We start from the raw sequence: 27,603 nt of genomic DNA, 5'->3' as shown, positions 1-27,603 counted from the left end.
CATTTATTAATAGTTATTTATTTAGAATATAAGAAGATTGCCCAGAAATTTCGACCATAGGATATTTTTTTGCAACAAGGAAGTGAAACATTAATCTTAAATTCCTACAGTGGATGTCCATCTGCAGTGGTAGATCGAAACCTGGGATCTATCTGGTCACTCTGATCCCTTGCTACGGATATTTAGTACTTCTTAATAAACACAGCCCTCAATAAACTGGGTTCAGGTGAGCACCTGACTTTTAAATAGTGGGCATATCTAGGTTTCAGCAAGATGTCAGACAGAGTGTTTATAAGAAGCTTGTTAGGATAAGCTAGTCCGTTTATGGTCCCAATTCTACCTCTCAGGGTTGGAGTAACCTTAGAAGATGAGAACAAATACTCCCTATAAGGAACATTCTAGAGATGAGGATCCCTGAAGACCATTATTTATATTGGTGGAAATAGACTTAAATAAGAGCCAGTCTTGGAGAGAAAAACAGAGAGAGGAAAGGTTCCAGCCAGGCTATGAACAAGCCAAAGGGTTTCATGGAAAGGGTGAAAAGGTCTTGAGAGGCCCTTCACCCTCTTTGGAGGATGCGAGGGAGATCTAAGGCTCCTGGGGTTTGAGAGCATCAAATGGGCTTCTTCCTTTTGCATCACAATTAGTGATCTAAAACATTAGAGATTTTCTAGGGATATATCCACTCTAACAGGATGTCTAGCATGTGCTGTCACTTCTAACTTTGCCTGTGATCACTGAGTACCATTGAGAAGGGCAGTTATTGTCCAGGATTATATGGAAGGTGACAACAAATCTGGTTTGTCCTTGGAGTTACTTGGAAGTGACATGTATTTCCTCACTGAAAAACTTCCATGATGAAATTAGCCTTTCATGGTGAGTAAATGTGAAGGAGTTGTGTTTAATAAGGCAGATGCCATTATAAAAGTAAGATGCTGATTTAAATGCCTAAAAATATTCACAGGCCGGGCGCATTGGCTCACCCCTGTAATCCCAGCACTTTGGGAGGCCGAGACGGGTGGATCACGAGGTCAAGAGATTGAGACCTCATGATCCGCCCGTCTTTCACCATGGCCAACATAGTGAAACCCTGTCTCTACTAAAAATAAAACCCTGTAGTCCCAGCTACCCGGGAGGGTCAGGCAGAAGAATCAGTTGAACTTGGGAGGCAGAGTTGCAGCAGTGAGCCAAGATTGTGCCACTGCACTCCAGTCTGGCAACAGAGTGAGACTCAGTCTCAAAAAAAAAAAAAAAAAGTACATCGTTGGGATTGCTATTTTGTAGTAACATGCTCTGAATCAGGCTGGTAATGAAACTACTGTAAATGAAGGAACTCATTTTAGATGTGCCTGAAAGAAAAATTTGAGTAGGTACCACATTTATCATTCAAGTTGGTTTTTAAGTTTTATATGTGGATGGCACTAACTTACTAAATTTCAGTTTGTGGATTTTTTTTTTCATTATTTCTGTAGTATTGACGACAATAAAGTCTTTCATATTCATCTATCCCATTTTGTTAAATTATCTCTAAGCATGTTGGATTGTTATCTTGTATCAAGAACCATCTCTATTGAATAAAATATTCCCAAAGAATTTTCTGGAGACCAAGAGCCTGGACATTTTTTTTTTCTTTTAATAAAGAAAGATTACCTACTACTTCAGTTTTTCTTGGTACTGCAAAATTGCCATGTTCCTATAAACTGATATACTCATTCTATGAGGTCTTAGAAACCCTTCATTTTACTTAAAACGAATCATGTTTTGTTTGCCTCTTACCTGGTAAGATTATGTTCTCATTCTTTCATTAAACTTTAGTTTGGTGACTCTGTAATGTAAATGTGACCTTCAAAAAGGCAGAATGGACCTGTGGGCCACATTCATCTCTGTGTCTTGAAACTCACATCTCGATTATCTACCAAATTTGAATGCCAATTGGCATTTAATTTTGAGCTCTTTAGGAAGAAACCATTGCATTAAGTTGGTGTGCATTTAAGTTTGAGTTACTCACCTCCAGATTTGGACTCTAGATTAAGACTCCATCAGTGGAATCTTCTTGAAGGTTAAAAATTCTAATAAATGTATCACTCTTTATTGGATCTGACTGGAGAAGCAAGGTCCAGAGAAGAATTGAAATGCCCTATAGGATCATCGTACCTCATTGTCATGCTTGCAAGTGTTTCTCCTCCGCCTTGGAAAATTTGTAAACAAGCAACATCCCCAGCTTTTAAATGTTTCTTGGGATTTATCCTCTTAGATTATGGGGAATGTAAGGCAGAGGTCCTCAATCTCAGTGATATTTGGGCCAGATAATTCTTCATTGTGGGGAGAGTGACCCTGAACATTATAGGATGTTCTGCAGCATCCCTAGACTCTACCCTCTAGATTCCAGTAGCACCTGCTGAGCCCTGAAAACCAGAATGTCTTCTGATGTTGTCAGGTGTCCCTTAGGGGAGCAAAATTGCTCTCAACTGAGAAGCACTGATTCAGGGTAATTATGTAGAAGTTATTTTAGTAATGCTTTAAGTATACCATAGAGCAGGTAACTCTAGAAATCACTGGGCGCTGAGGGCATAACTGAGCTGAATTTTTTATCTTAGGATACTTTAATTCATTTTCTTTCTTTGGCTCATGACTTAAAATGGTGTGTGTTGGGGTAGGAAGGGTGGTATGTTGCAACTGTGGGAACCACTGTGTTTGTCGCTTGTGGTGAATTAATGATGGGAATATCTAAGCAGCCGTCAGATTCATAAATCACTAGAAATGAAAGGGATAACACATAAAAGTCTCTCCCTTTTGTTTAGCAATTTATCATTTTCCCTGCACATTAATAAACAGAGCTCCCCCGAGGTAAGCCCCTGGAAGATAAATATTTCTCCCTAATTTCCTCAATTGTAGCTAGTAGATCACATGGGGGAGGAGAGGTGCTTGTCACCACAAGTTGCCAGCTTCTTATCCTTCACTTCTTCCACATAGGAGAGTAGCAATAAATAACCGGTATAGAGTCCAACTGCAGCTAATTAGGTTCTTTTTTGTTTATATAACAGGCACCAGATTCCCCAGCCCCAGGCTGTCAGCCAGGCCGAGCCGAAAACGTACACTGTCCATATCACCACTGTCCGATCATAGCTTTGACCTTCAGACCATGATAAGGACGTCTCCCAACTCTTTGGTCACGATTCTCAATAATTCCCGTAGCAGCTCGTCAGCAAGTGGCTCTTATGGCCACTTATCTGCAAGTGCAATCAGGTATGTATTTTCCTGAATCCATTATGTGTTTTTTAAATGTAATGTCAGCACTTGTTTGCACCTGTAGTGATGCATTTTCAGTACTGACTGCCTATGAGGATGATGCTGTGCCTGTACCAAGAGGCAGGTCAGATATCACAATGAATTGCAAAAACAGTTATTGGGCCCCAGATTATTTTGTACTTGCAGACAGTAGTCAATAGCCCCTATATAGAAAGAGCAGTTATTGAGTTATGATGAAATCCACTTCGTAGAGACAGTGAGTATGGCCAATTTTTTATCCAGCTTTTTCCTTGTAGTAATGTTCTCTAGAGGAAAACTGACTTCAAACCTGGTTGTATGAGACACGTACAGAACATGAACAGAAATAAAAAGACCAGTCATGGCAGAAGTCTTATCCTACAACTCTTAAGAGAAAGGAGTCCATTGGGAGGGAGAGAGAAACAGAAGGGCTTTTCGTCTGATGGAAAATAAATGCAGATGACATCGGAAGGCAAAGTTATCAGAGGAAATCTGGCAAAAGAATATTTCTTTGTTAAGTATTTTTACTTAAATACTTTCTGTTTTAAGTATTTTTCTGTTAAGTATTTTTAGCTTAATCTGAAAGATCCTTATTTGGACCATACACCTTTGTTAACCGTGGGTAATTCCTTGCTTGACAGAAAGAGTTTTGACACTTCCTTCCATGAAGCACCTCATGTCTGTTCTTGCATGTGAAGGTGCAAGCACAGACTTTTGTAAACATGATTAACATAAAACATTTCTTACTGCTAATGATCAACTTGGACTGATGTCAATAAGTAGTAAGCCAACGTGTGAATTTTAGGTGAATTAGCTGATCATTTATTGTTTGAACTAAGCCAGCTCACAAATGGTTGAGACATAGAATTAGTCTCATAATTATTAGACTATTAATGCTATAATAGACATAGAATTAATTAATTTAGCAATCCTGGTTATAAACTTTAGCTCTCATTTCCACTAAATTTTTTGCCAATAATTTAAGAATTCAGTTACTAGCCATCTTTTTGAATTGTAGTTTTGTTAATCGCGAATAATTCCTTGCTTGAAAAATACATACTAATGGATGTTTTCACCAGCCTTGGTTTTAATAAGTGAGATTTTGTTTGTTTCTATGAATGGGCAGTAGCATTAGTTGTTCATTGATGGGTCTTCCATGGTAGATATACAATTAGGGAAACTTCAACAGTTCAGAAAAAAAAAGTGTTTGCAGTAGCAAAATACCCACATTTAGTAAAAATAATGAGTACTGTTGTCTTTCCCTGATGTTCTCCATTACAGTTTTAATTCTTGTTCAATTATCAGTAATGTTCTTCAGTAGGCAAGTTAATAGTTAAATGTGGTAGATCCTAATTTTAATATGATGTCATTTTCTGCTGTTTTTCTTTGTTCTTTTCATATGGTCACTAAAGTGCGGAAATGTGGAGAGCTGCAAGCAACTGTGATAGCAGCCAGTGCACAGGGAGGGGTCCTGGCACACTTTCCAGATTAGCCACTGTAGTCACAAATATAGGCTTTAGAGTTGGATATGTTTATGGTCAGATTCCAGCTTTGCCACCAACCAGCTATACAAACCTAACTTACCTCTCCGCTTTTTGAAGTTTAGTCTTCACATCTGTAAACTACAGATAAGACACCCACTATATAGGAAGAAGGCACATTTTACTAAAGCTGGTGTGGATCTGCAATGGCAGGATGAGATTCCTACCTGTGGTGAAGTTTCTGGGGGAGCTGAGCTGGGATGGTTCATCCAGGAGAGGAGCCATCACAGACCTGTCTGTGCTACGCTGCTCTCCATCCCAGTCTGGCCCCGAGGAAGCACGCCAGTCTCAGAACCCTGGCCTGGCTGTTCCTGCACTCCTGGTAAATATTCATGGGTCATAGACTGACATGGACTGGAGGTCACTTTACTGCAATTGTTCAAATGGCCTGACTAAAGTCATAGCATCCAAGTAGCAGAAATGTGGCACATGGTGATAGTCAGAAAGATAACACACAAAATCACTTCATGAACGTTCATTTCTCTTGTTTCTCTTTAATTTTTCTTTCCTCTTGCTCTCTGCCCAGCTCTCTTGACTTTTTGCAGCATCTAAAGGACACAGATTAGAATATGGTAAAGAAATGGTCATGATGCTATCTTTATTTATTCCTACCCCAGCCTTCTTAGTCCTTATGGTCTCCTGGTCTCCTCATCTTCATCTAGTTAAGCTAGTTAGGGTCAGTACTTAACAGACTGTCAATCTGCTGACTTGAAATCATCATTGCCCATTTTGTCTCCAAGGAGCTATACCACACCTCCTTATATCATTAGAGATGGAAGAAGAGATTCACTTAAAGACCAGTCCAGTCCTCGGAGGCTGTGACAGTTGGGTGACCTGAGCCCGTTGTGTCCTCATTTTCTTTCTTGCCTTTGAGACTTTGGATTGCATCTTTTCTCTCTCAGTGCAATCTCTCCCTCTTTAGTACACATTTGCTGTATTTTAGGACTATATGTCTATTCTCACACAGAGCAGGTAATGCAGATAACCCAAGATGAGATCGGTTTCCCATATAATGATGATAATAATGGTCATAATTGGCACCACTTGCCAGTTCTTTAGCTGGAGGAGTGCTAGTGCCTTGCTTACTCCTGCTCTAAGTTTCATTCTCTGAGATCTAAAAACTAACTTCAGGAATAATCAGTTAGTGGTAGCACCAGAGGATCTGAGAAAGGAAAGAAGCAAGGAGACATCTAGAAAAGGTAACTAACCTTCTTAACAGTGAAAGGTACAGGAGACAAAGTGGACTTCAGGTGCGTTTGGCCTCTGAGACATGCTGACTAACAGGGCAGGTGCAAGGCTCAGGCTCACTCATCGTTCTCACATCACAGCTATTTGGCAAAGCAAGTGGTGTTATTCTTTTTTGTTTTGTTTTGTTTTTTTTGAGACAGAGTTTCACTCTTTTGCTCAGGCTGGAGTGAAGTGGCACAATCTCGGCTCACTGTAACTTCTGCCTGCCAGGGTCAAGTGATTCTCCTGCCTCAGTCTCCCGAGTAGCTCAGATTATAGCGGCCCACCACTGTGCCCAGCTAATTTTTGTATTTTTAGTAGAAACGGGGTTTCACCATGTTGGCCAGCCTGGTCTCGAACTCCTGAACTCAGGCGATCCACCCGCCTCGGCCTCCCAAAGTGTTAGGATATCAAGCGTGAGCCACCACACCTGGCCTTATTCTTGTTTTACACATAAGCCCGGTGGGTCTTTGCAAGATGAAGTTAGCAAAGTTCCGTGCCTAGTGGGCATCAGCACTAGCACTCCAGTTTCCTGCTTGTTAATTTACTCTAAATACACTTGACTTTCACACTTACATGTTTTCTAATACCTAACTTGCTGTTGGTATTGGCAGTGCATCAGTAATGATGTTTACATTTCTAAACATGTCATTAAATGTTTAAAGATACTCAGTTTCTAAGAAATGCCATAGCTGTCTCCTTCACATCTGTGCCCTAGTGCAAATGCAGTTAAAGATGCCTGTAATAGCATTTACCACTATTTGACATTTCTGTATTTTCTTTCTCCTTTAGTAGTTTGCTATCCATTTCTCTCCAATAGAACACAAGCACCAAAAAGCCAACCACTGTGTACCTCTTGTTCCCACCCCTGTGACACCTGCGTTCTCTTATATTGACGCCATTCACTAAACGGTTCTTGAGTAAATAAATAAAGGAGCTCTCTCATGAGTAATTAGAATTCTCATCATTCCCTTATTAAAGTAAGTTTTCTACATAGTAGTTGAATAATTCTGGTTTTCTGAAAGTTGCAATCTGTGTGAGTGTTATATTATTTCGTGGCCATAGATTGATAGATACAGAGACAGAGGGGTGAATAGAAAATAAAGGATTAAAAAAGCAAATGTCTATTTTAAGTTTATATATTTACTTAATAATCCAGACTACTATAAAAATACCATATAAAACCAGTATTTATTCACAAAAGCCCATTGCCATATTATAACAGTACTTGATTATGTCAGATTTTTAAAAATGCATTGTCTAGACGTACCTGACAAGTCTTTTAAAATCTCATAATTAAAATAACTTTCAAAAATAATTCTATGCACGTTGAAAAGTATGTTATAAAATATTGCATGTTTCAAGAAGTTGTAGCTTCTCCATCACCTGGAAGACTCCCCATCTAAAACTAGATAATTCATATTTATCAAATACAGCCAGTAACCCCCACTCTACATAGTTAAGGCTAAGGTTGTAAATAGCCAGTGAATCACAGTAGGTTAAAATAGTTTACCTTCGCTAAAACCTTCTCCCTAGGGAATTGAGCCACCCTTGGAAGAGAAGGTGTTTAAAATGACACCCTTCTTCTGTAGTCTTCCAGCAAATGTAAATGGGATGAAGAAATGAGTACTCCACTCATTTCTAATCCACTGGGTATCACTTTCTCACTTTCTATTTAATGGCTACAATGAAAGTGGTTTTATATTCTTAGTGGTTTTAAGTCTGGTGTGACCAGGAAAGAGATCTCAGTGAAAATGACATTCCCATGTTGCACATCACCTCTCTGAGTGCCAAGATCTCCAGCTTCACAAAACAGTGCAGTGTTTTTCTGCTGCCAGCACTGATGAGCTCAGCCTGATGACAGGAGGGCAAGTTGTGCCTTCTGTTTCGTGGATCATCAGCCCTCTCTGACACTAGGACACTGGAGTAAGGGTGCATCTGGCAGGTCCACTGATGCTGCCTGAGGCAGGCTGGAAGTCAGCTCAGCCTCCATAGCTCCTTGGCTCTGTGCTTAGTAAACACCTTGCTTATGTCAGAGAAATAACACACAAATGAATTGAGAAACATACGGAAGAACAGATAAATATAGTGCCAAATTGCCGACGTCTTTAAGATTATCATTCCATCTTCTAAAAATTTGGAGATGACATTCCCTTCCCCCATTTTCAGTAAAGTAATTAATACCACCTTAAAAAGATAGCTCTCATTTACTTCCTTAAAAGTAATTAATATTACCTGATGTGGTAGTTAGTTTTACATAGTATTTCATTTAATCAGTTATTAATTCCACAAATATTTAGCTGAGCTTAACTCTCTGCTAGTCACTGTACTGGTGGAATGGTGGCTACACAAATGCCTGAGAGAGACACGACCCCCACTTTCATGGAAGTTACGGAAGGGAAAAGCCTCTAAGCATATGAATAAACGAATAAATGAGCAAAGGAACTTCTAAGGTAACGAATGAACAAAGGAGCAAAGGAGTTTGTAAGCGTTCTGGTCAGTGCTGTAAAGGAAATGACCCAGATGTTAAGAAACAATAGCACCAAGGGCCTAATTCAGGGGATTGGCCAGTGACTTATAGGATGATGACAACACACCCTGGAAAGCTTTCTACAACTTTCTAAGAAGAAGGCCTAGCAGGTGAAGGCCCTGAGGTGGGAGGAGTAAGGCGCTGGGGGAACCGTCAGCAGATGACAGTAAAACACGGGGTGGGTTAGCCAAGGCACAAGGTTGGCGACACAGGCAGGGGCCAGGTTATACCACAGCATCTTGGACCACAGATCTAAGGACAATAGGAAGGGCCTAAGAGCTAAGGCCTTAGATCTGGAAGACCGGAAATCTAAGGGCCTTCCCTGGAGGCCCCCCACAAGGCTGTTTAATTTTACAGGTGAGGAAACTGATGTTCATAGAGGTTAGCAGGCTGAATCAAAGGCACTCAGTTACTCACATGACAGAACCACGAATTCAACCTGGTGGGTCTAACTCTGAGTGTTCACCAGACACACTTCTTTCTCTCTTAGAAATCCTCAAATGAGAGACATGGTGAAAAGCATTGGCAGGAAATGCTATTTATAATAGAAATAATAATATCTGATGATGTTTTGAAGAAATGGATTATGCATATATTAACATATGATTTTTCTAACCATGTCTAACATACTTGATGAGCCAGATCTCATGTGAGAGTTTGTTACTGCTATTCACGTTCATTGAGGTCATGTCTATTTGGCTGCTTAATGGCAAGTGGCTTTTCAGCTTTTTAGATCACTTTCATAATGTAAAGCCTAATGTATTTTTCTCCAAAGCATTTTTCAGAAAGCATATGCCTAAATGTAAATGTTGAGATGCTTAAGAGCATGTGGGTCTTTATTTGTGTACTCTTTACTTCTGAGGCTGGGCTGGATTTCCAATAAACTTGCCCTGGAAACTTTTATAGATGGAAGTGGAAGCTTTATTTTTTTTCCCTCTCAAATAGAAGCACATGCATGCATGTGTGTCCCTACACATATACAAATAATGATAGCTGTTGGCCCATTCTCTGCAAAACTGGAAAAAAAAAATGGTTCTTTGAATGGCAACTATTGTGCAGCGAATTCTACGAATTCTACGACTGTAACCAAAGTGAGGATGACCTCTTAGTGCAACAGTCACAAAGTAGCCAGGAATTTTGGCTTGGCTTTGAAGGTGTCTCTCTCCCTTCTATTTTCTTAAAGTAAGTTTCTCACATTCTGGTACCATGTTATCTCAGTGGTTCTTGTTGCCTGACTTTACTTCCAATCTTGATTTCATGAGCAAACAAGTTAGGAGAGGTGGGATACTCACTGGATTCTTCTTCAGCCTGTAGAAAACTAGGTTTGTTGCAGCATGAATTTTCTTAATTCCAGTGCCCTGACCTAAAGGAATACATCCTGATACTATCACATGAGTTTCTTTTAAGGATGTTGAAAAAATTCAACTTACGGAACTTACAGAAGGGAAAAACCTCTCAGCATGAATGAAATTTAATAACCAAGGCAATTGGAAGAAGTGTTTTGTAGGTGGCGGGTAGACAGAGTTGATTTTACATTTACAAGACATTTCCCAAGAATCCAGTGGTGCCACATATTCGTTACTCTTCACGTTGGACTGAGAGCTGGTACCTTTGTGATGGAGTGTGATTACCACTCACACCAGGGCTTGCCTGTGGCTTAGTTCTTTAATGCATCACCTACCTGCCCAGCTCTGTGCACGCCATGCTGGGTCATTGAGAGATTTCAGAGATGATCCTGGAAACCGAAGAGACTTCCCTTCTGCTCAGCTTCCCACATCCTTCTGTGCCTTTTCCCCACATACATCATGTGCTGGTGCAGAAACCCCGGCACTGCGATTATATGGGAGTGAGATATTCCATGGCAACTCTAGGAAAAAGCTGTTATTTTAGGGAAGGGTTAAGAATGTCCTGTGGATTGAAATCATCAAACAATAAAATAGTAGCTTTTACCTTTGAGTGTGTGGTGGCTGGATGATATGGCCTCTTGACATTTTTCTTACTTTCCTCAATTGTTTTCTTTATTTTTATGTAGAAACAAATCTCTTGAATGTTGTAATCAGCTCTTACTTACTATTCCAATTTAAAGGGCTACAGCAAGCCATATTATGCTGCTTTATTTATAGTACCATTGTTAAGGAATCCAGTATATCCCCAGCACTCTGACCCCCCCCCACCATATATAGAATTCCTGAAGCATTTAAAAAACATAAGCTTTTCTCATACACTATTTTAATTGGGTTTATCCATTTGATTTGAACATTAATGACTGAAGTGCCTATATGTATGGTAGGGTAAATAAATGTTTAATGGTTGATTTTCTGCAGCATGAACTTTTAGTGTTTCCATTTTATATATCATTTTGGAAATAAATATAAATTATATTAGCAGAATGGATTACAAGGGTTTCTGTACTAATGTTGACTTACATCACTTCCTTGGTGTGAAAAAAATAAATATTTATTGTGAAAGCCAAGCATGATTATGCATTTCCAGGTTTAATGTATTAATTTTAAATTATATGTAACTTTCTGGTTACAAGTAATTATTTTTTCTTTGGAAATATAAATGGTATTTGTATAAAGTACTCAGTTAAAACTTGCCGAATTAATTAATGATATGCAGTGGGTAGACTTTAGGACATTTATTTTGGTTGCTTAACAGTTTTCCTTTTACCTGCACTCTGTTTTGTCCTGTTGGGTATAATTGTTGAGATTCCCAGAAAGGAGACTTCCTGTGCTGTTTACAGTAATGCTAAGAAACAAGGACTAGTTTGCAAAATTTGATCACGCTTTTTAAGAGTATTGACAACACTTTGTATATCTGATTTCTGATGTATATTTACATCAGAACTTTCTTAAAGATTCAGACTTTGAGAATTTTATTTTGAAGTCTTTGTGAAAAAGAAAAAATGGTTCCCAGTCAGACAACAGTTTGTTAATCACCTTTCACTGAGCTCAGAGCTGAATATGAAGATGAAACTGACTGAGAAGTTATCCTTATTTAGACCCTGCATCCAGTGGAATGCCCTTTCAAACTAACAACCCAGTGCCCATACATCAGCTCTGATTAGTAAGCTATGTAACATCCACATTTTTCTCCTTGTCTGCTCTTTAGTAAAATAAAGGGCAAATTAATTTTTAAATTAACTTATTCTGGCTTTATAATTGTTGCCCTAGAATAGTGTTTCTGAGAGTGTATTGTGAGGAACACTGGTCTCTGGAAGCTCCTCCACATCCTGCTGCCAGCAGTATCTGGGGTGGACATTAGGAATGCACAGAGAAGCGGGCCTGGGCTGTATTCCTAAGAGTTTGATGACCTTGGTACTTCTTTCTCTTTCCCTCCATTACACTTACTCACCTCAGGAGGCCTCTGACTGTGTTAGCACGTTGCTTGGGAAGATCTGGGCCATCTAACACTTTCTTTCTACTGATCTTATTGACTAAATATAGATTAACAGTTACAAGTCACAGTTTTATAAATGTTTGTTGTTACTGTCTTAAATTACCCCCATCTTTCATGTAGTTATTTAGAAACAAAAGCTATAAAAGTAATTTTTAAAAATAATAACAGATTAATTGTTGAATGCAGAGAATTCAGAATCAGAACATAAAATTAATCTCCTCTGGTGACTCCTTGGAAAGAGTGGGGTGAACGGAAACGTGGAGGCCATGAGCATGGGAAGCACAGGTACCAAGGTTTAGACTGTAGATTATGTCCTGCTTTAGAGAAGGTATAAGAGATTATTAACAATTTCAACTATAGATCGGACGCGGTGGCTCACACCTATAATTCCAGCACTTTGAGAGGCCAAGGCGGGTGGATCTCTTGAGGTCAGGAGTTCGAGACCAGCCTGGCCAACATGGTGAAACCCCGTCTCTGCTAAAAATACAAAAATTAGCCAGGCGTGGTGGTGCATGCCTGTAATCCCAGCTACTTGGCAGGCTAAGGCAGGAGAATCGCTTGAACCTGGGAGGCGGAGGTTGCAGTGAGCCAAGATCACGCCACTGCATTTCAGCCTGGGTGGCAGAACGAGTCTCCATCTAAAAAAAAAAAAAATATTTTTCAACAATAGTAATACTTTCTATTTGTGAGAAATTGTGGAATGAATACATGAACTATTTAGGAAGGTTCTTACTCAGGGCCCCTAAAAGTAGAATTTACCTTTTGTTTCTAATTCTGATCTCTTTAATCAGCGAAGTCTGTCCTGTGCCATTGAAGTGCTACAGAAGGAAATGGATGTAGACTCTAGCTTCGTTTGTGTAATGCTGCCTTACAGACATGTTGTCAAATTGTAGTTTTCAGAGGAAAACATAGTTTTCTTTGAGGTGATTCTTCTGAGTGTGTTAGGCAGGATAACAGCCCCAAAGATGTCCACATCCTAATCCCCAGGTCCTGTGAATAGGTTCCCTTCCACACCAGGACTTTCACAAGTGTGATTAAGCTAAGGATCTTGAGATGAGAAGATGATCCTCGATTGTGTGGGTGGCAGTGATGTAATCACAAGGGCCCTTGTGAGAGGGAGGCAGGAGAGGCAAGTTAGGGTCAGAGGAGGAGGAGGAGGCCTGAGTGATGCGAACCCCTGAGCTGAGGAATGTGGGCAGCCTCCAGGAAACGGAAGAGGCAGGGAGCCTAGACCGTCTGGAAGAATGCAACCCCACCAGCCTATTGCAGACTTCTGACTTCCAGAACTGTAAGATAATAAACCGTGTCTGTTGTTTTAAGCCACTCAGTTTGGGCTGTTCGTTGCAGCAGCAACAGGAAACTAATAGACACTGAAGAAGAGATTCAGTCACCTGTTGACTCAGTACTGCGCGTCTGCTCTGCCAGCCACACTGCCCGGCCCAGCTGGACCTTGCCTCCTGGACGGAGAGACAGAAGGAGTTATAGAGAGTACTGCATGCTGCCATGAGAATAGAACTGGCACGCAGTAGAAAATGATGGGGCAAGGAGGTGCAGAGGGGGCTCGTTTTGATGGGGCATGAGTCTAAGAAGGCCCCTCTGAGGAGCTGGAACCTGAATGTTAAAAAGGAAGTGGCCATTCTGAGCTCTGGAAGCCAAGGGTTCCAGGCAGGGGACACTGTGAGTGCTGAACATGCAGAGGGGCTCGTGCTGTGACAGGAGGCAAAAGGATGCAGGACTCCCCTCTTCCACAGCCCTCCCCACTTTGATTTAAAGGAGGAGGCTGTGGTGGCTCAGGTTTTCTTATCCCCGCAGTGGGAAAACCTCAGGAGAATCTTTTCATACCTTGATCTTGCCCGAGAGGGTTGAGGGTGTGCGTGGGAGGCATCCTTTCTCGTGGGCATTTTGTCTGTGACTCTCGACATCCGTGTGCTGTGCCCAGTCATCGCCTGTCCTCAGCCCCAGCACTCTGATGGCAGTGTTCTGAGAGCAGAGGAGCCTTGACTTCCAAATCTGTTAAATGATACTGTGTCAGAGCTGAGAACTTTCTACTTTTGTCATCAAATTCTGAATTGGCTTTGTCATCTGGAGTGGAGCAGCCCTCTTGCGCACAGTCCCTGGCAGGAGCGACAGCAGAAGGCTGAGGGCCAACCCTTCTGGGTCCAGACAAGCTGTCCCATACCCTGCCTCAGCCCAGGTCTGTGCATGAGGAGGAGGAGAGTGTTCTGTTGCTGGCTTCTTATGAGTAAGCCCCGAAGGCTCATGATCACCGTCCACTGTGTGTTCTCTCACAGCCCTTGCAGTCTAATCATTGATGTGGATTTTAGAGAACATTTATTCCCGTCACCTGGTTTTATCAGCAAAAAGGTGGGGGCCCTGAATGGGGACATGGCCAAAGTATGTCGAGAGCTTTCAGAACCCCTACCCCTGCTCCCCGAGGACAAGGAGGATCGTGGACCTAGGAAACTGCGGTGGGAATGCTGAGCCTTGTCTTTTGTAAGGACACCTCCTACATCTTTTTATTTTTTTATTTTTTTTATTGTTATTATTATTATTTTTGAGACAGAGTCTCGCTCTGTCACCCAGGCTGGAGCGCAGTGGTGCAATCTTGGCTCACCGCAATCTCCACCTCCCCAGTCCAAGCGATTCTCCTACCTCAGACTTCTGTGCAGCTGGGATTACAGGTGTGTGCCATCACGCCCGGCTCGTTTTTGTATTTTTAGTAGAAACGAGGTTTCGCCATGTTGGTCAGGCTTGTCTCGAACTCCTGACCTCAAGTGAGCCACCCGCCTCGGCCTCCCAAAGTGCTGGAATTACAGGCGTGAGCCACCGCACCCAGCCTCCTACATCATTCAAAAAATGTACTTCCCTTATCCGTCTGTGAACGCCTGTGAGTTGCTTATGTATAAAATCAAGGGTGTATTTTGCTTTGTGAAATGTTTTTTGAATTGTCTCTATTTTTTAATTAAGTACTGACTTTTTAAACCCCCAAATGTCATGTCTCCCAGATGTAAATGATCTTCAGGGACCCTCTCCCAACTCTGCCAGATAGTCTAGTCTCCTAGAACCCTGGAAAGGTGTTTGGAGATACATACAAAGTCTGTGTGCCGTGGTAATTATATGTGAAGTGGGTTATTTTGGTTTTTGTTTATTTAATGAATAGAGTAACGTAGTTACACTTAGTAATACTCATTCACCCAAAGGAAGGGGGGCTGTTAAATCATTGTGTTTTTTGATGAATGGCCTGTACACTGAAAAATAAATTGGACAAACTGGCATAGAGCTCAGTGAACATGAAATCAGCTATTAGAAGAAAGCATGTGAACAAATTCTGAGGCAGATATGCATCTTTTGATTAATGCCCTATCAATCATCCACACAGCTACCTTAGCTAAGTCTTGCCGTAATCATTCATGCTTGCTTTTGGAAACACTGGCAGCAACTATAACGCCGCAGAAACGGAATATTATTACTGATTTCTCCCTAACTTACTGTGAACAATGACTGTTTTCACCATGTTTCTGCTTTCCTTTATTAAAGAAATACAATGCAGAATGAAAGGAGAGTTCCTCAAAGCCTGGTGAAATTCTCCTAGGGTATTCTTAATGATATTCAGTCTTAAATGGGCAAGCTATTGTAATGTAAGGTTCTCTGTAGAAATAATAGTAATGTAATCCCATTGAAGCTGCCTGTTATGGATTGTAGTCAAATAGGCAAAATGTAGAGTCATGTTAATGAACAGAGTATATCTTTGGAATTATTACTTAAAGTTGTTGAAATGGTTTGAATTTTGCTATTGTAATTATTTTATTCTCCGTTAATGCGCTTAACAGCCATAGTAATTAACCCACCAGATTGCAAATTTGCGTGAATTCTGACTTTGACATTACAAGAAACCCTGATTTTTTCTGGGTATTACACAGCAGGATAGGGAGAAATATATACATATATATAAAATTTTTTTTACTGATTATTTTTTTAAAAAGAAATTTCCATGGATGCAATTATTAGTTTTTCATGCATTTTTAAGCCATTGGCAAATTCCTTAAGAACACTCCGTTCTTTTAAGAGGGTTTGATTCCAAAACCACGCTGGCACAAAGAATGATTTGGCATTGCCTGCTAGTCGAGAAATCTTTAGGTAATATCACTGCTTCCTTAGGACTTACTGTAGCCTGGGAAATAGTGTGGCATAATAAAGTAGTGACAGGCATTAGCATGCATAATGGGCTTTAATAGACATTAAATGCTGTTTAGCTAGAAGAGGGAGCAGTGCTCTCCCACTGGAATATTCCTCCATCGAAGCCCATTGATCACTGATTTCAGTGGGGAGAGGTTAATCCATCAGCTTCTGTAACCAGACGGCACTGATGGAAATTCTTTAGGTGGCATTCTGGATGAACCAAGCTTTCCATCTTTACAAACAAATGAGTGATATGACAAGCATGGTGTTCAAAACACATTTAACCAATTGATTTTCTTTCCTCTTGTAATAAGATCTGGAGACATATGAAAGCGTGCGGTGTGAGCTAAGATTAAAGGAATTGCTCCATACACAGGAACATACGGAACTAAGAGCCAATAAAAGTCCTATAAAGCATGTAGTCACCCATTCTCTTTTTTATATAAAGTTTGTTATTGCAATAAATAGTTATTATTGAGCTGATGCCTTTTATTTCCGTTTTTGCAGAATCTTGTTTCAGGTCTGCGTGTGTATGTGCACGCACATGCGTGTCTCATCTCAGTGCTCATCTTTCCCTTAGAAGTTTTCAAGGTGCTTGGCAATAATCCTACCTTCTCATTTAAACAAATTTGATTTGGGATGGTAAAATTATAGATAGAAAGCTGCAGATCTTGTGTACTTGTCTGAGCTCAGCATTTAAGTGATGGTCGTCTTTTTTTATCTCCCACGCACAGCCCAGCCTTGAGCTTCACCTACTCATCTGCGCCCGTCTCTCTCCACATGCATCAGCAGATCCTAAGCCGACAGCAGAGTTTAGGTTCAGCCTTTGGACACAGCCCTCCACTCATCCACCCTGCCCCAACTTTTCCAACACAGAGGCCTATTCCAGGGATCCCCACGGTTCTGAACCCCGTCCAGGTCAGCTCCGGCCCTTCCGAGTCCTCACAGGTGAGAGGGATAGGTCGATGCACCCGGCTGCGCTGGTCAGCTGAGGGTGGGGGCAGGCCACCATGTCAGCCGTTAAATCAACACGACACCTCTGTGTTCTCACAGCCTTCGTACTGGCATCCTGTCTTCTTAATACTGAGGTCTAGTCTTCAGTTTTGGTGGACGTGTTGTGTAAATGCTTCTCATCAAACAGTTTTTTCCCCCAGAGTCATTTTCCCATGGGAATAGCAGCAGGCTGCTTGATAGGGCTCCCCTGTGACCTGGGGCCATCTGTAACCTGCATCCCATGTTAATGCAGCATGTGGATGCATTGCTCTCATTTGGTCTCATTTGCTCTCATTTGGTCACTGTTCACTCCCTCTGCTAGAACCACAGTTGCGACTTACCACCGGGTGGTACTTTAGAGTAAGACTAAAACTGTGCTTTGCCCTGCGTTAACTGTTGCCACTTTGATATTGTTTGGAGAAAAATCTGGATGCTCTGGTTAAAGAACTTCACAAACGGAACGGGTTGGTCTTCTACCCTCCTGACAACTTTGTTCTTTTGAAATACCCTGTTGGAGCTTGTTAAAGCTTAGGGCCTCAGCTCCATTCTTCTAGCTTTTAAAAGCCACAGGGAGTTTATCCTCACGAGTTAAAAATGAAGAGCTGCCGCATTTACGTATTTTCTAGCTTTGAACATACTATCTGAACTCTACTACCCTGGGAATTGGAGCATTATCAGAGTTGTTGCTTTATTGCCAAATAAGCCCGCTTGTCCCGAGTTGCAGGTTTTAATTATGGTACTGCTCCTTGTTGATGAAAATCTTTTTGTCTCTGGCTCTGCAAATGTTACCAGCAGAACAAGCCCACGAGTGAGTCTGCAGTGAGCAGCACTGGTGACCCGATGCACAACAAGAGGTCCAAGATCAAACCCGATGAAGACCTCCCCAGCCCAGGGGCTCGGGGGCAACAGGTAGGACACTCAGGGTGCACAGGCCAGCGTCCACTCCTCCCAAGATTGGTGTCTTTAAGCCAGCTCCCCCTTCCTTCCCAGTCCTGGTGTCTTTTCACAGCAGTTCCGTGTTTACTGCATTGTTGACCTTGGCCATACTCGACATGTTGTACAAAAGGCTAGGTATAGAGTCACTAAATTGTTCTTCTAGCTCAGAAGCAAATGCAGTCCAGGAAGCCATGTGGGGCATAGCTTCTTGACAGGTTAGGCAGGTTAGGAGTATGGTCAGCTGTAGTTCATAGAGGAAATGGTTGCATTAATTTGTTGCTGGCCACAGGTGAGACCAGGCTTCAATCCTCATCTGTGATCTTGAGCCTGAATTACTGAGCTCCTGGACCCAAGCCTGAGCTGTGGCAGATCTACTGATGGCTCCTATACCAATTGTGTTCTCATTTTTTCTTATTTTGCTACTTCCCACTTTCTAGGAGAGCCTGGCGAACCAGAAGGGATGAAAACACAACTAACCTAAGGCTAGTTAAATCCTGGCACTCAGCCCAAAACTCTGAAAGGAAAAGTGTAGGAATTTCAATCCGGACTCCGCCTCTAGTCACCTAAATTCTTTAGGCCTCAGTTTAAGGATGTATAGGTTATACCCATAATATCATCTCATAGGACTCTCAGCCTGATGCAGGAAGGAGCTCCATGAATGCTAATTCCCCAACATAGAGATTGGACAAGAGTCCAGCTGTCCAGAGAATCTGGACCTTGTTGTCATCAGGCTGCTTCAGCCCAAACCTCAGACTACTTGCCCAAATTTCCTTTTCAGCAAGAACGTGGAGGCTGGAGTAAATTGGTGTCACTGGTTCTGAAATGGATCTTTCCTCTTGCATATTGCCAGACAGCAACTACCTTGCTGGTTACACTTCAATGCCTGCATACGGTTTTTATCATCTAGCCCCGGATTGGGACCTGAATCTACACAAGATGAATTCTTAAAATGACTTGGATTTGCATTGCTGTGAAGCTGCCGCAGGAAGGACTGTGCCCCTGAGCTTTGATGCTGTGGCCCCTGGGCCCTGGGTAGTGAGCATATCCTTAGAGATCAGAGGTTGAATCGAGAGGACATTATCCCTATAAAGTCCACAAAAGTGTCTCACACAGTCTCCAACAGCAGGGAAAACAGAATTAGAAATACTAGTAAACCATTTCCCTCAATTGCAAAATATAAGAAGAAACAAATTAACAAACCAAAAATAATTAAAACAACTAAACAAAATAGAAGTACCAATCTTTTGGTAAAGATCTAATTTGATTTATTGTCTTATGAGCTTTGTTTTGTTTGGTTTTGGTTTTGTTTTGTTTTGTTTTGTTTTGTTTTGTTTTTTTAAGATGACATTTGGGTTTATTTTCAGCTCTGTAATCAGGGCAGCAAAGTTTGGCCTCAACTTTTAATCCTCGTTTTGACAGGCTGTTGCCTTGAATCACATGTTAAAACTCCCAGAGTGTATTTGGTAAATCTGAAAACGTGCACAGAAATGATTTTATTGTTTGACTTCTTCAATTCACAAAACCCTAGACCCAAATCTGAATCCAGTTTTTTTTTTTTTAATTTATTTATTATTATTATACTTTTAAGTTGTAGGGTACATGTGCCTAACGTGCAGGTTTGTTACATATGTATACTTGTGCCATGTTGGTGTGCTGCACCCATCAACTCGTCATTTACATCAGGTATAACTCCCAATGCAATCCCTTCCCCCTCCCCCCTCCCCATGATAGGCCCCGGTGTGTGATGTTCCCCTTCCTGAGTCCAAGTGATCTCATTGTTCAGTTCCCACCTATGAGTGAGAACATGCGGTGTTTGGTTTTCTGTTCTTGTGATAGTTTGCTAAGAATGATGGTTTCCAGCTGCATCCATGTCCCTACAAAGGACACAAACTCATCCTTTTTGATGGCTGCATAGTAATTGGATTAAGAAAATGTGGCACATATACACCATGAATCCAGTTTTTACTTTCTCTTCTTGTCTTCCCTCCCATTGTGTCTGATGCTTCCCCCTTCTCTGTTCCCTGCCCCCTACCCTCTTCTTTCAGGAACAGCCCGAAGGAACAACCCTTGTCAAGGAGGAAGGGGACAAAGATGAAAGCAAACAGGAGCCTGAAGTCATCTATGAGACAAACTGCCACTGGGAAGGCTGCACGAGGGAGTTCGACATCCAAGAGCAGCTTGTGCACGTAAGTGGATGGTATTCAGAAACGGGGCTTTACAGCTCTGTGACCCTTTCCAGGGAGGTCGGCCTCTCTGACCCTGAGCTGAGTCAAGTTTCTTAGCGAGCGGCATTGCGAACTGGAGAGGGCTTCATGACTTTCTGAGAATAAAGAAAACTCGGAGCCACGGTGCTTGACCTGTTCAGTCAGCTAAAGCTGAGTGTAAAATTCAATAAAGTCTTCAATAGAGAGTGTAATGACTCTGATCCTGTAAGCCAGAAAACACTATTTTGAGTTAGCGACTTTGATGGTTATTGAGTAATAGTAAGCTGGACATGAATTATGATTAACCTTTTAACCAAGTTTGATTCCCCTTCCCAGGCCCGGTAACAATGGAAAAAACGTGGAGATGGGGAATTTCTTTTTTTCCTCTCCCAAACTCTCAAAGCCTAAGGAAGCTCCCGTTATTTTAAGCCGCAGTTAGTACTCTAGATGAGCTAGGTAACATCATTTCTTGGTTTGAGGCCAGCCCTTGTGGGGCTAGTAGTTTCATGGAAAAAGTTATATGTGTTTTTAAATGTATTTAGTGATGGATGTTTTGGAAACTGCAGCATGGTCAGATTGAGAACCACACCTCCTCTTCCAAACCAGGTTCAGAACTTTTTACACACTCTTCTGCGTATCATTTCAAATAATGCAGTGTGCACAAAGCCTTCTCCCCACCCCATGCCTGATTTGTGATACTCCCTTCCCAGTGCTTCACTGTTCTTGGCACTTTCTTGAAGACCAGTGGAGTTTTCCCTGGCAAATGGGACCAGGAGCGGCTGACGTGGAAGAACATTTAGATGATCAAGAATAAAAAGATGCAGGTGCTACAACCGCTGGCAGAAGCACAGGGTCCTGTTGAGGCATTAAGTGTGGCAGTTTTTCAAGCTTTTAATGTGATGAGAAATTGGACAAAGTAGCATTTGTTGCGGTTCTCCTCCTCCTGCTCTCTCTCTTTTTCTGTCTCCACTTTCTCTTCCATGATCCATTCTTCTTTTTACAGTAACTGTATTTTTAGGCAATTCATGTTTTTTGATAACTAACATTTAGATTAAGCACTAAAATTATGAGTCCCTCTTACATCCCACACGTTTCATAGGCAGTGTGATCTTTTAATGTGTGTCTCCTGCAACTCGGCACATCCTATATAATATATTCCACGCATTGCAGTTACATTATAGTGTTAAGCACACAGGGTGCCAGATTTTGAGCTCTGTTCTGTACAGAATGTTTTGAGGATTTTACATGCTGTCGCCAGGGTTCCTCTCCTCCATTGCTTTTTAAATCATGTCTCCTGGTAATTGTATACAAAGAATTATAGATTTCTGAGCACAGCAAAAAAGAAAAAAAAAAAGTCAAATGTTTTTAATTAAGGTATATTTCCAGAATTTTTCCATGAACTTAATTTGATTCTTTTTCTTTAATTTGATGCAAGTGTTATTTTTAAGCCAAGCCTGACTTAATGGCCATTTATTCTTGCTGACTGTTTAATGGAAATCACAAAGACATTGGAATACCAAGGGGGAGAAAAGTTTGGCATTTTTGTTTTAGTATGGGGAAATACTCCCAAAGAGTAGCATATGCTATGTGTATCCTTAGTGATACAATGAATGATCAACAAACATGAAGAGAATTGTTTGTGCAAAACCTGCTATCATAGAAGAGATGTTGGCAGGATGTCTTGCTTTTTAAAATATCCTGAAGGTGACACAGTCTCATGGTGCTGTTTTGGAGGGGAAGTCATTGTAGTTTGCAAGGAATGTTGGATACTGGTTCAGTCATTACCAAATCAGGAATGAAATAAGAGCTTATTCTAAGTCTACATTTAAAATGAATTGTGCTCCTCATAAGAGGCAGGGTTTGAAGTAATATTTTTTGGAGTGCAGTAGTAAGCTTAACCCTTTCACAGCCTAAATACAGTAATGTGAAAGCTTTTAAAAGATGGTGAAATTGCAGGTATTTGAATTTAATTTCGGTGGCCAGTGGTCTCAATGATGTTTTAATAGAGAGATCTGAGTAGTTTTAAAGGAAGGCTGCTTAAAACTACCAACTAAATGACCAGCATGTTGTCTGTTTTATCAAAATGGTCTTTAAAAAATATGAATGCGCACATATACAGTGGAATACTTTAATTCCAGATTAACCAGAAGAAATTCATGTCAGGATTAGAAGAAAATCCAATATATTACCTTTATGATATTAATTTTAGTCTGAGACAAATTATATGAGTAAATAAACTTAATTAAATGAATTAAGAATTTTAATTTACCACAACATAAGAATACTAGTTTGTATCACTTATTTTCTGCCTTTTTACTTACTGTCTGAGGTGCAGGATCCCCAAGTTTGCATGTTTAAATTGATTCTACATTGCATGACATGCGTGTACTTTCTTACTCATGAGTATATCTGGCAGCAGTAGTGGTGGCCTGTTATAGAGTAGGTAGGTGCTTTGTATTATGTTGATTGAAGGAATAGCTACATCAAGTCCACCTAATTACTTTGGTGGTAGAATAAATACCAGTTGCAAAAACTACTTTTTTACAGAGGGAAGCATTAACAGTTTCCATTCCTGTGACTTTCCTTGGAGAGAGGACATTTTGTGAATTAGTTGAATTTTCATGCCACATACAACCAAGAGGCAAGGTGTTAAACCATTCTGATGCTCTGCCTTATTTATAGCCGTGACCCATTCTTTTTCCCCTTCTTACAGTTAATAGAAAGATTCATGATTCTTCATGGTTGTCTATCTAGTGTCTGACAGTCCCGACTGCCTGCTAAAGCAAGTCACTATCTATAATTGATATCCTTCCGGGGAATAGGGTGCTGGCTGCAATTGAAGGGCTTTGCTGAAAGCTCTTAAATCCTGACAAGTTCTCCCCTTGTTCTGGTTCAGTCGTTGAGCTGCACGGTTGGAATTCTGGAGTTATTTGAACTTGGTGCAAAAGGGAGGCATGTGTTTCACATTAGCAAATCACAAAGTTGAAGAAGAGAATTAGAAACTCGGCTGACTTTGCCCGCCAGGTAGTCTCATTTCCACTGTAATGCACTCCATGTACTCTTGAAAAGATTACCTCGTCCATTGCTATCTGAACAGATGGGCTAAATATTAGCCCTTCCCTTCTCTTCTCCTTTATTTCAAGCCCCTCTCCCTCACCAGTTATGTGTTTATTCTAGGTTTGCTGCTGGGTCTTTATCACAGGGATGTTTAATTAATTTCTCTTCCCAGCAAGATAATTACAATTGGGCTTAGTTACTCTCAAGCTAGTATTAAATTTGTCATAATTTACTTCTGTGACCAGAAGCTAAGAAGATAGATGCGTGTTTTTGTTAGCTGTGTTCTTGTTGTGCTTCGTCCCTTTCTTGGTGTCAGTTAAAATTGAAGGAAACAAAAAAGCAAGAGAAATATATAGAACAAAAATTAATTCTAAGTACGTTGAAGACTGAATTTATTATTGATTTGCCAAGATGCAGGTATTTTCTTTTGCCATTTGAAAGACACACATTCTAACATCTCAAAATGAGTTGAAAGTCCATATTTTTCTTCAATTTTAAATTAACCAGACTTTTGTTGTTGTTGAGCATTATAAAAGGTGTGACTCATAACTTCAAATGTGTTTCTGAGAGTTGTAGTGTATCCATTTTCAAAGTGTTACTTGGTTTTGCTTTCTGTTTAAGCCGTTTGGTTTGTGCTGATGTTATTTGGTTTAGCTTGTGTTATTATGCAAAGCAGCTCAGCCCAGCTTCTTCCAAGGAGGAAGGACACTTTCTGTCTACACAGAGATTCATTTCCCTCTTGTTTTAATTTTGTCCTAGAAGTAAGTTCCATCTTTGACTCTTTGATGTTTGAGGTGTCTGAAATATGCACAGCCTGCAGCACACGTCAGTCTCAGGTTCTCTGAAACCTATACACTTCCGTTGTGCATGACATTGTATATACCACCTATGTTTTGAGAGGCTTTCTAAGAGGAGGAAAAGGAATAAACATAAATAACTTTTATCTCAGTGTGGAGTCATTACTGCTGAGTGGCTGGTTATGCTTGAAAACATCAGTGCTGAGATCGAAAGCATAATAGTATCATCACCATACTTCATGTCCACCTGTTTGCTGTAACTCTGCAACTCTTCGCTCTCAATTTCAACAGTCCAACTCCCTATTTCTGTGTAAGAAATAACACATGTAATATTCTCCCCAAAGGTCTTTAAAAAGTCAAATGATTTTTCAAGTTTTATTCGCCAGCCCAATCCCCGGCGGCATGACCCTGCAGGGCCCTTGGCAATTGCACTGGGAGATGTTGTCTTCTCCCTGTGGGGCAGAACCACAGAGAACGTGAGATGTATTTCTGTTAGCACCCAGCTTCAACTGGGTGGCATTTAAGTCTCTGTAATCCTCCATTTGTCTCCTTTAAACATAGTGTCAGAAATTCACCTTTTTGTAGAGTGATTAACCACCTACTTGGATTTTAAAATGCTTTCATATGCTGCGAATTTTGATGTCTAAAAGCATGCTGAAGTTGCCTTTATCAGAAGAATACAGTCATAATCACCTTTGCTGCCATTTGGAAACAAATTCTATACATCAGCAGCATGAAAATGAGGCGCTTTCTTTTTAATATAGAGATTTAGATATAAAGAAAGCACATCTAATTTGTGAAGAATTGATGTGTCTGTAGAAATGCAAGGAAGAGTTAGGATGTGAAGACATTCTTTTCACATTAATACCATGATCCTAAATTTGCATTTTAAATGTTTCCCATATAATTTTGATCCCTTTGCTAAAGTTGCATTGTCTATCCTTACCTAAGAGAAAATTGAGTTTAAGATGTGATAGAGGTCTCAGATATGAGGCAGAAATTAGTTTTGTGTGCACATAAAACATAAAACGAATGAGTGGAGATTTTGATCTTATTTTCCCTACATGGAGCTGCTAGTTAATTTGGTTACTCTAATTATTTGGAAACACGGCATATAAAATATAGACTAAGTACTACAAACTTCAAAGCCATCTTTTGACAATTTTGCCTTAAGGGTCACGTTCTCTTTAAAGTTGCTGACTAAATTGCACCTGCAGAAATTGTTCCCATAAAGAGACACTCAAGAGATCAGATCGAGTGCGAGGGTGTGTGAGGACTGTGTGGTCCACCAGCCAGAGCCCCCCAGGCCCAGCTGGGATTCTGAGTGGCAGCCCCATCTCTGCCCTGCCTCTTGGGATGACCTCCTTCGAACCATTTGACCCCTTAGAACGTTATTTTCTCACTTATCATACTGTGAAACAGCCGTGAAAATAAACACTGTCCCCAACGTCCAAGGCCAAGCAGAGATCACATGCAGTAGGTCTAATGAGAAGCAGACAGAGGGTCTCGAAGAGGTCACTCCGTCTCTCGTTGTTTTATGTGTGTGTTTCGCTGGGTTGAGTGGGGGAGGAGAATGCGGTGGCACTGTTGGTTTCTGTGACTTATTTTATATTAATTGTTGCTAAACTGGGATGTACACTAGACTGAAGGCAAGAGACTTCCTTCTTCTTCTGCAGTGTGTGTCTGCTCAATAAGACCTGGCCAAGACATCTTGCCTCGTTCAACCTTGGTTTTAGTCAAAGAAAGCAAAAGGTTTGAACTGGATAGTCCTTAGGATAGGGATGGCAAACAGATTCTCTCTCAAGTGCCAGCTTGCTGGCTGGCAGCCACCGGGAGTGCTGTGCAGAGTCCCCCTCCCCTTTCAGCCTGGGAGGAAGTTTGGGGTGGGCTGGGAGTGGGGAGGCTGTGAACAGTTATGGGTGACTGCCCCCAGGTGGAGTTTAGGAGGCACCATGTATTAGTTACTTTCTTAATTCATTCATTCGTTGTATACTCCCTGAAATATTTCATCAAAATCTTCCTCCGAGTAACGTTTCTGCCATCTGGGGAACATTTTCCTATTGAAAGCTTTTTAGCTGGTTCTCAATGATACTTTAGGTGAGATTCTAGATTCTGCCAATAATTAGTGCCCTGGAATATTCTGTATGGATCCATTCCAGACAAGTGAGAATGGTGGTCACTTTGGACTGGGCTGCATACCTCATTTGAATATACTTGCCTATAGCAGATGTTGCTGGCATAATGTATTCTCCTGTTTATTAGGAAAAGTATAAGCCAACATTAGTGGATCAGCCATTTGCTCAACAGCTCTTGATGAGATGTGCAGAGAGCCCTGGCAGGCGCTGCATGGGCTGGAGACAGCCCATGTGGTACCCACAGCCCCAGCTTTGTGGTGGGCACATGATTTACACCCTCAAGAACTGGACAGTCTAACTGTGAGGGGGAGATAAGGAAACATAGAGGCATAGTGAACAACATGAGGCAAAACATAATGAAGCCATAATTGTGTATTGTGACTATGGGCTGAGAGAGGGAGGAGTACAGAGGGATGCTAGAAAAGACTCCTAGGAAACAGGTGGAAAATATGGTTAGAGTCAAAGTAAATCATACAGGTAAACTTTTGAGGCCTGATGAAATGTTGATGATGATGGTGGTGATGATAATGATGATTTGAGAAGAATTAGCACCTGATTTGAAAGAACACTTTTGTTTCCCATCGTTACCCAGTGGCAGTACAATGTGAATGTGTTTCAAAGTGGACCAGCCTGGGTTCACAGCCTGCTCTGCTTCCAACGAAAATAGTAACGTTTACCACATAAAACGGTGAGGGAATTAGCTAAAAAAGTTATACTCAATAAAATGTTAGTGATTCTGCTTATAAGAGAGAAAAATGTAAAGATATGTAGAGGCTGCTATGTCCATGCATGTCACGTATAAAAGCAGGGGTTAGGTTAATATTCAGACAGTGCTGGGGTTGGTATGTCAGCATGAAATTAGTAATTGCAAAAAGATGTCGATAAGCCCCCAGTTCATGAAACACTGCGAGAGAAGAACTGGAGGGGCCTCTGGGTTCATTCCTTCCATTGCAGGTTCTTCTTCCTTGTGTGTTTCTGCGGTGTGGAGATTCCATCTCTCCTGTTCATGTGTCTTCGTGTCCTGATATCCTTCTGGAAATTTTCTTCAGTGGTTACACCAAACCAAGATTTCTCCACTGTAGCACATAGGGGCTGATCATTCTCTGGTGTTGGGGGCTATCCTGGGCATTGTAGGGTGTTGAGCAGCATTCCAAGCCTCTCCCCACGAGATGCCAGTTCTTTATAGTGGGGGGCTGTCCTGCGCATCCCTCCCTCGTCATGACAACCAAAACTGTTTCCAGACATTGTCAGATGTCCCCTGGGAGACAGCATTGCCCCCAGTTATGCCCTAAATATTTCCTTTTGCCGTATAGTGTGGAGAAAGAAAAACACACA

The 27,603-nt window shown here is 41.1% G+C and overlaps 1 protein-coding gene across 3 annotated transcripts in view; it reads left to right on the top strand.

Annotated features, from left to right (window-relative positions):
* Positions 1-27,603, top strand: part of GLI3 (GLI family zinc finger 3) — a 279,496-nt gene that overhangs the window by 196,908 nt on the left and 54,985 nt on the right. For all 3 annotated transcript variants that reach the window (XM_050785513.1, XM_050785511.1, XM_050785512.1), the window contains 4 exons: positions 3,045-3,246; positions 16,881-17,094; positions 17,935-18,048; positions 20,121-20,261. In XM_050785513.1, the coding sequence (XP_050641470.1) occupies positions 3,045-3,246; positions 16,881-17,094; positions 17,935-18,048; positions 20,121-20,261 (671 nt within the window). The remainder of the gene's footprint in view (positions 1-3,044; positions 3,247-16,880; positions 17,095-17,934; positions 18,049-20,120; positions 20,262-27,603) is intronic.

Source organism: Macaca thibetana, chromosome 3 (genome assembly GCF_024542745.1).
Source record: "Macaca thibetana thibetana isolate TM-01 chromosome 3, ASM2454274v1, whole genome shotgun sequence".
NCBI classification, from domain to species: Eukaryota; Metazoa; Chordata; class Mammalia; order Primates; family Cercopithecidae; genus Macaca; species Macaca thibetana.
The sequence above is the reverse complement of the archived record's forward strand: the minus strand, read 5'-3'. Positions and strand labels throughout refer to the sequence as shown.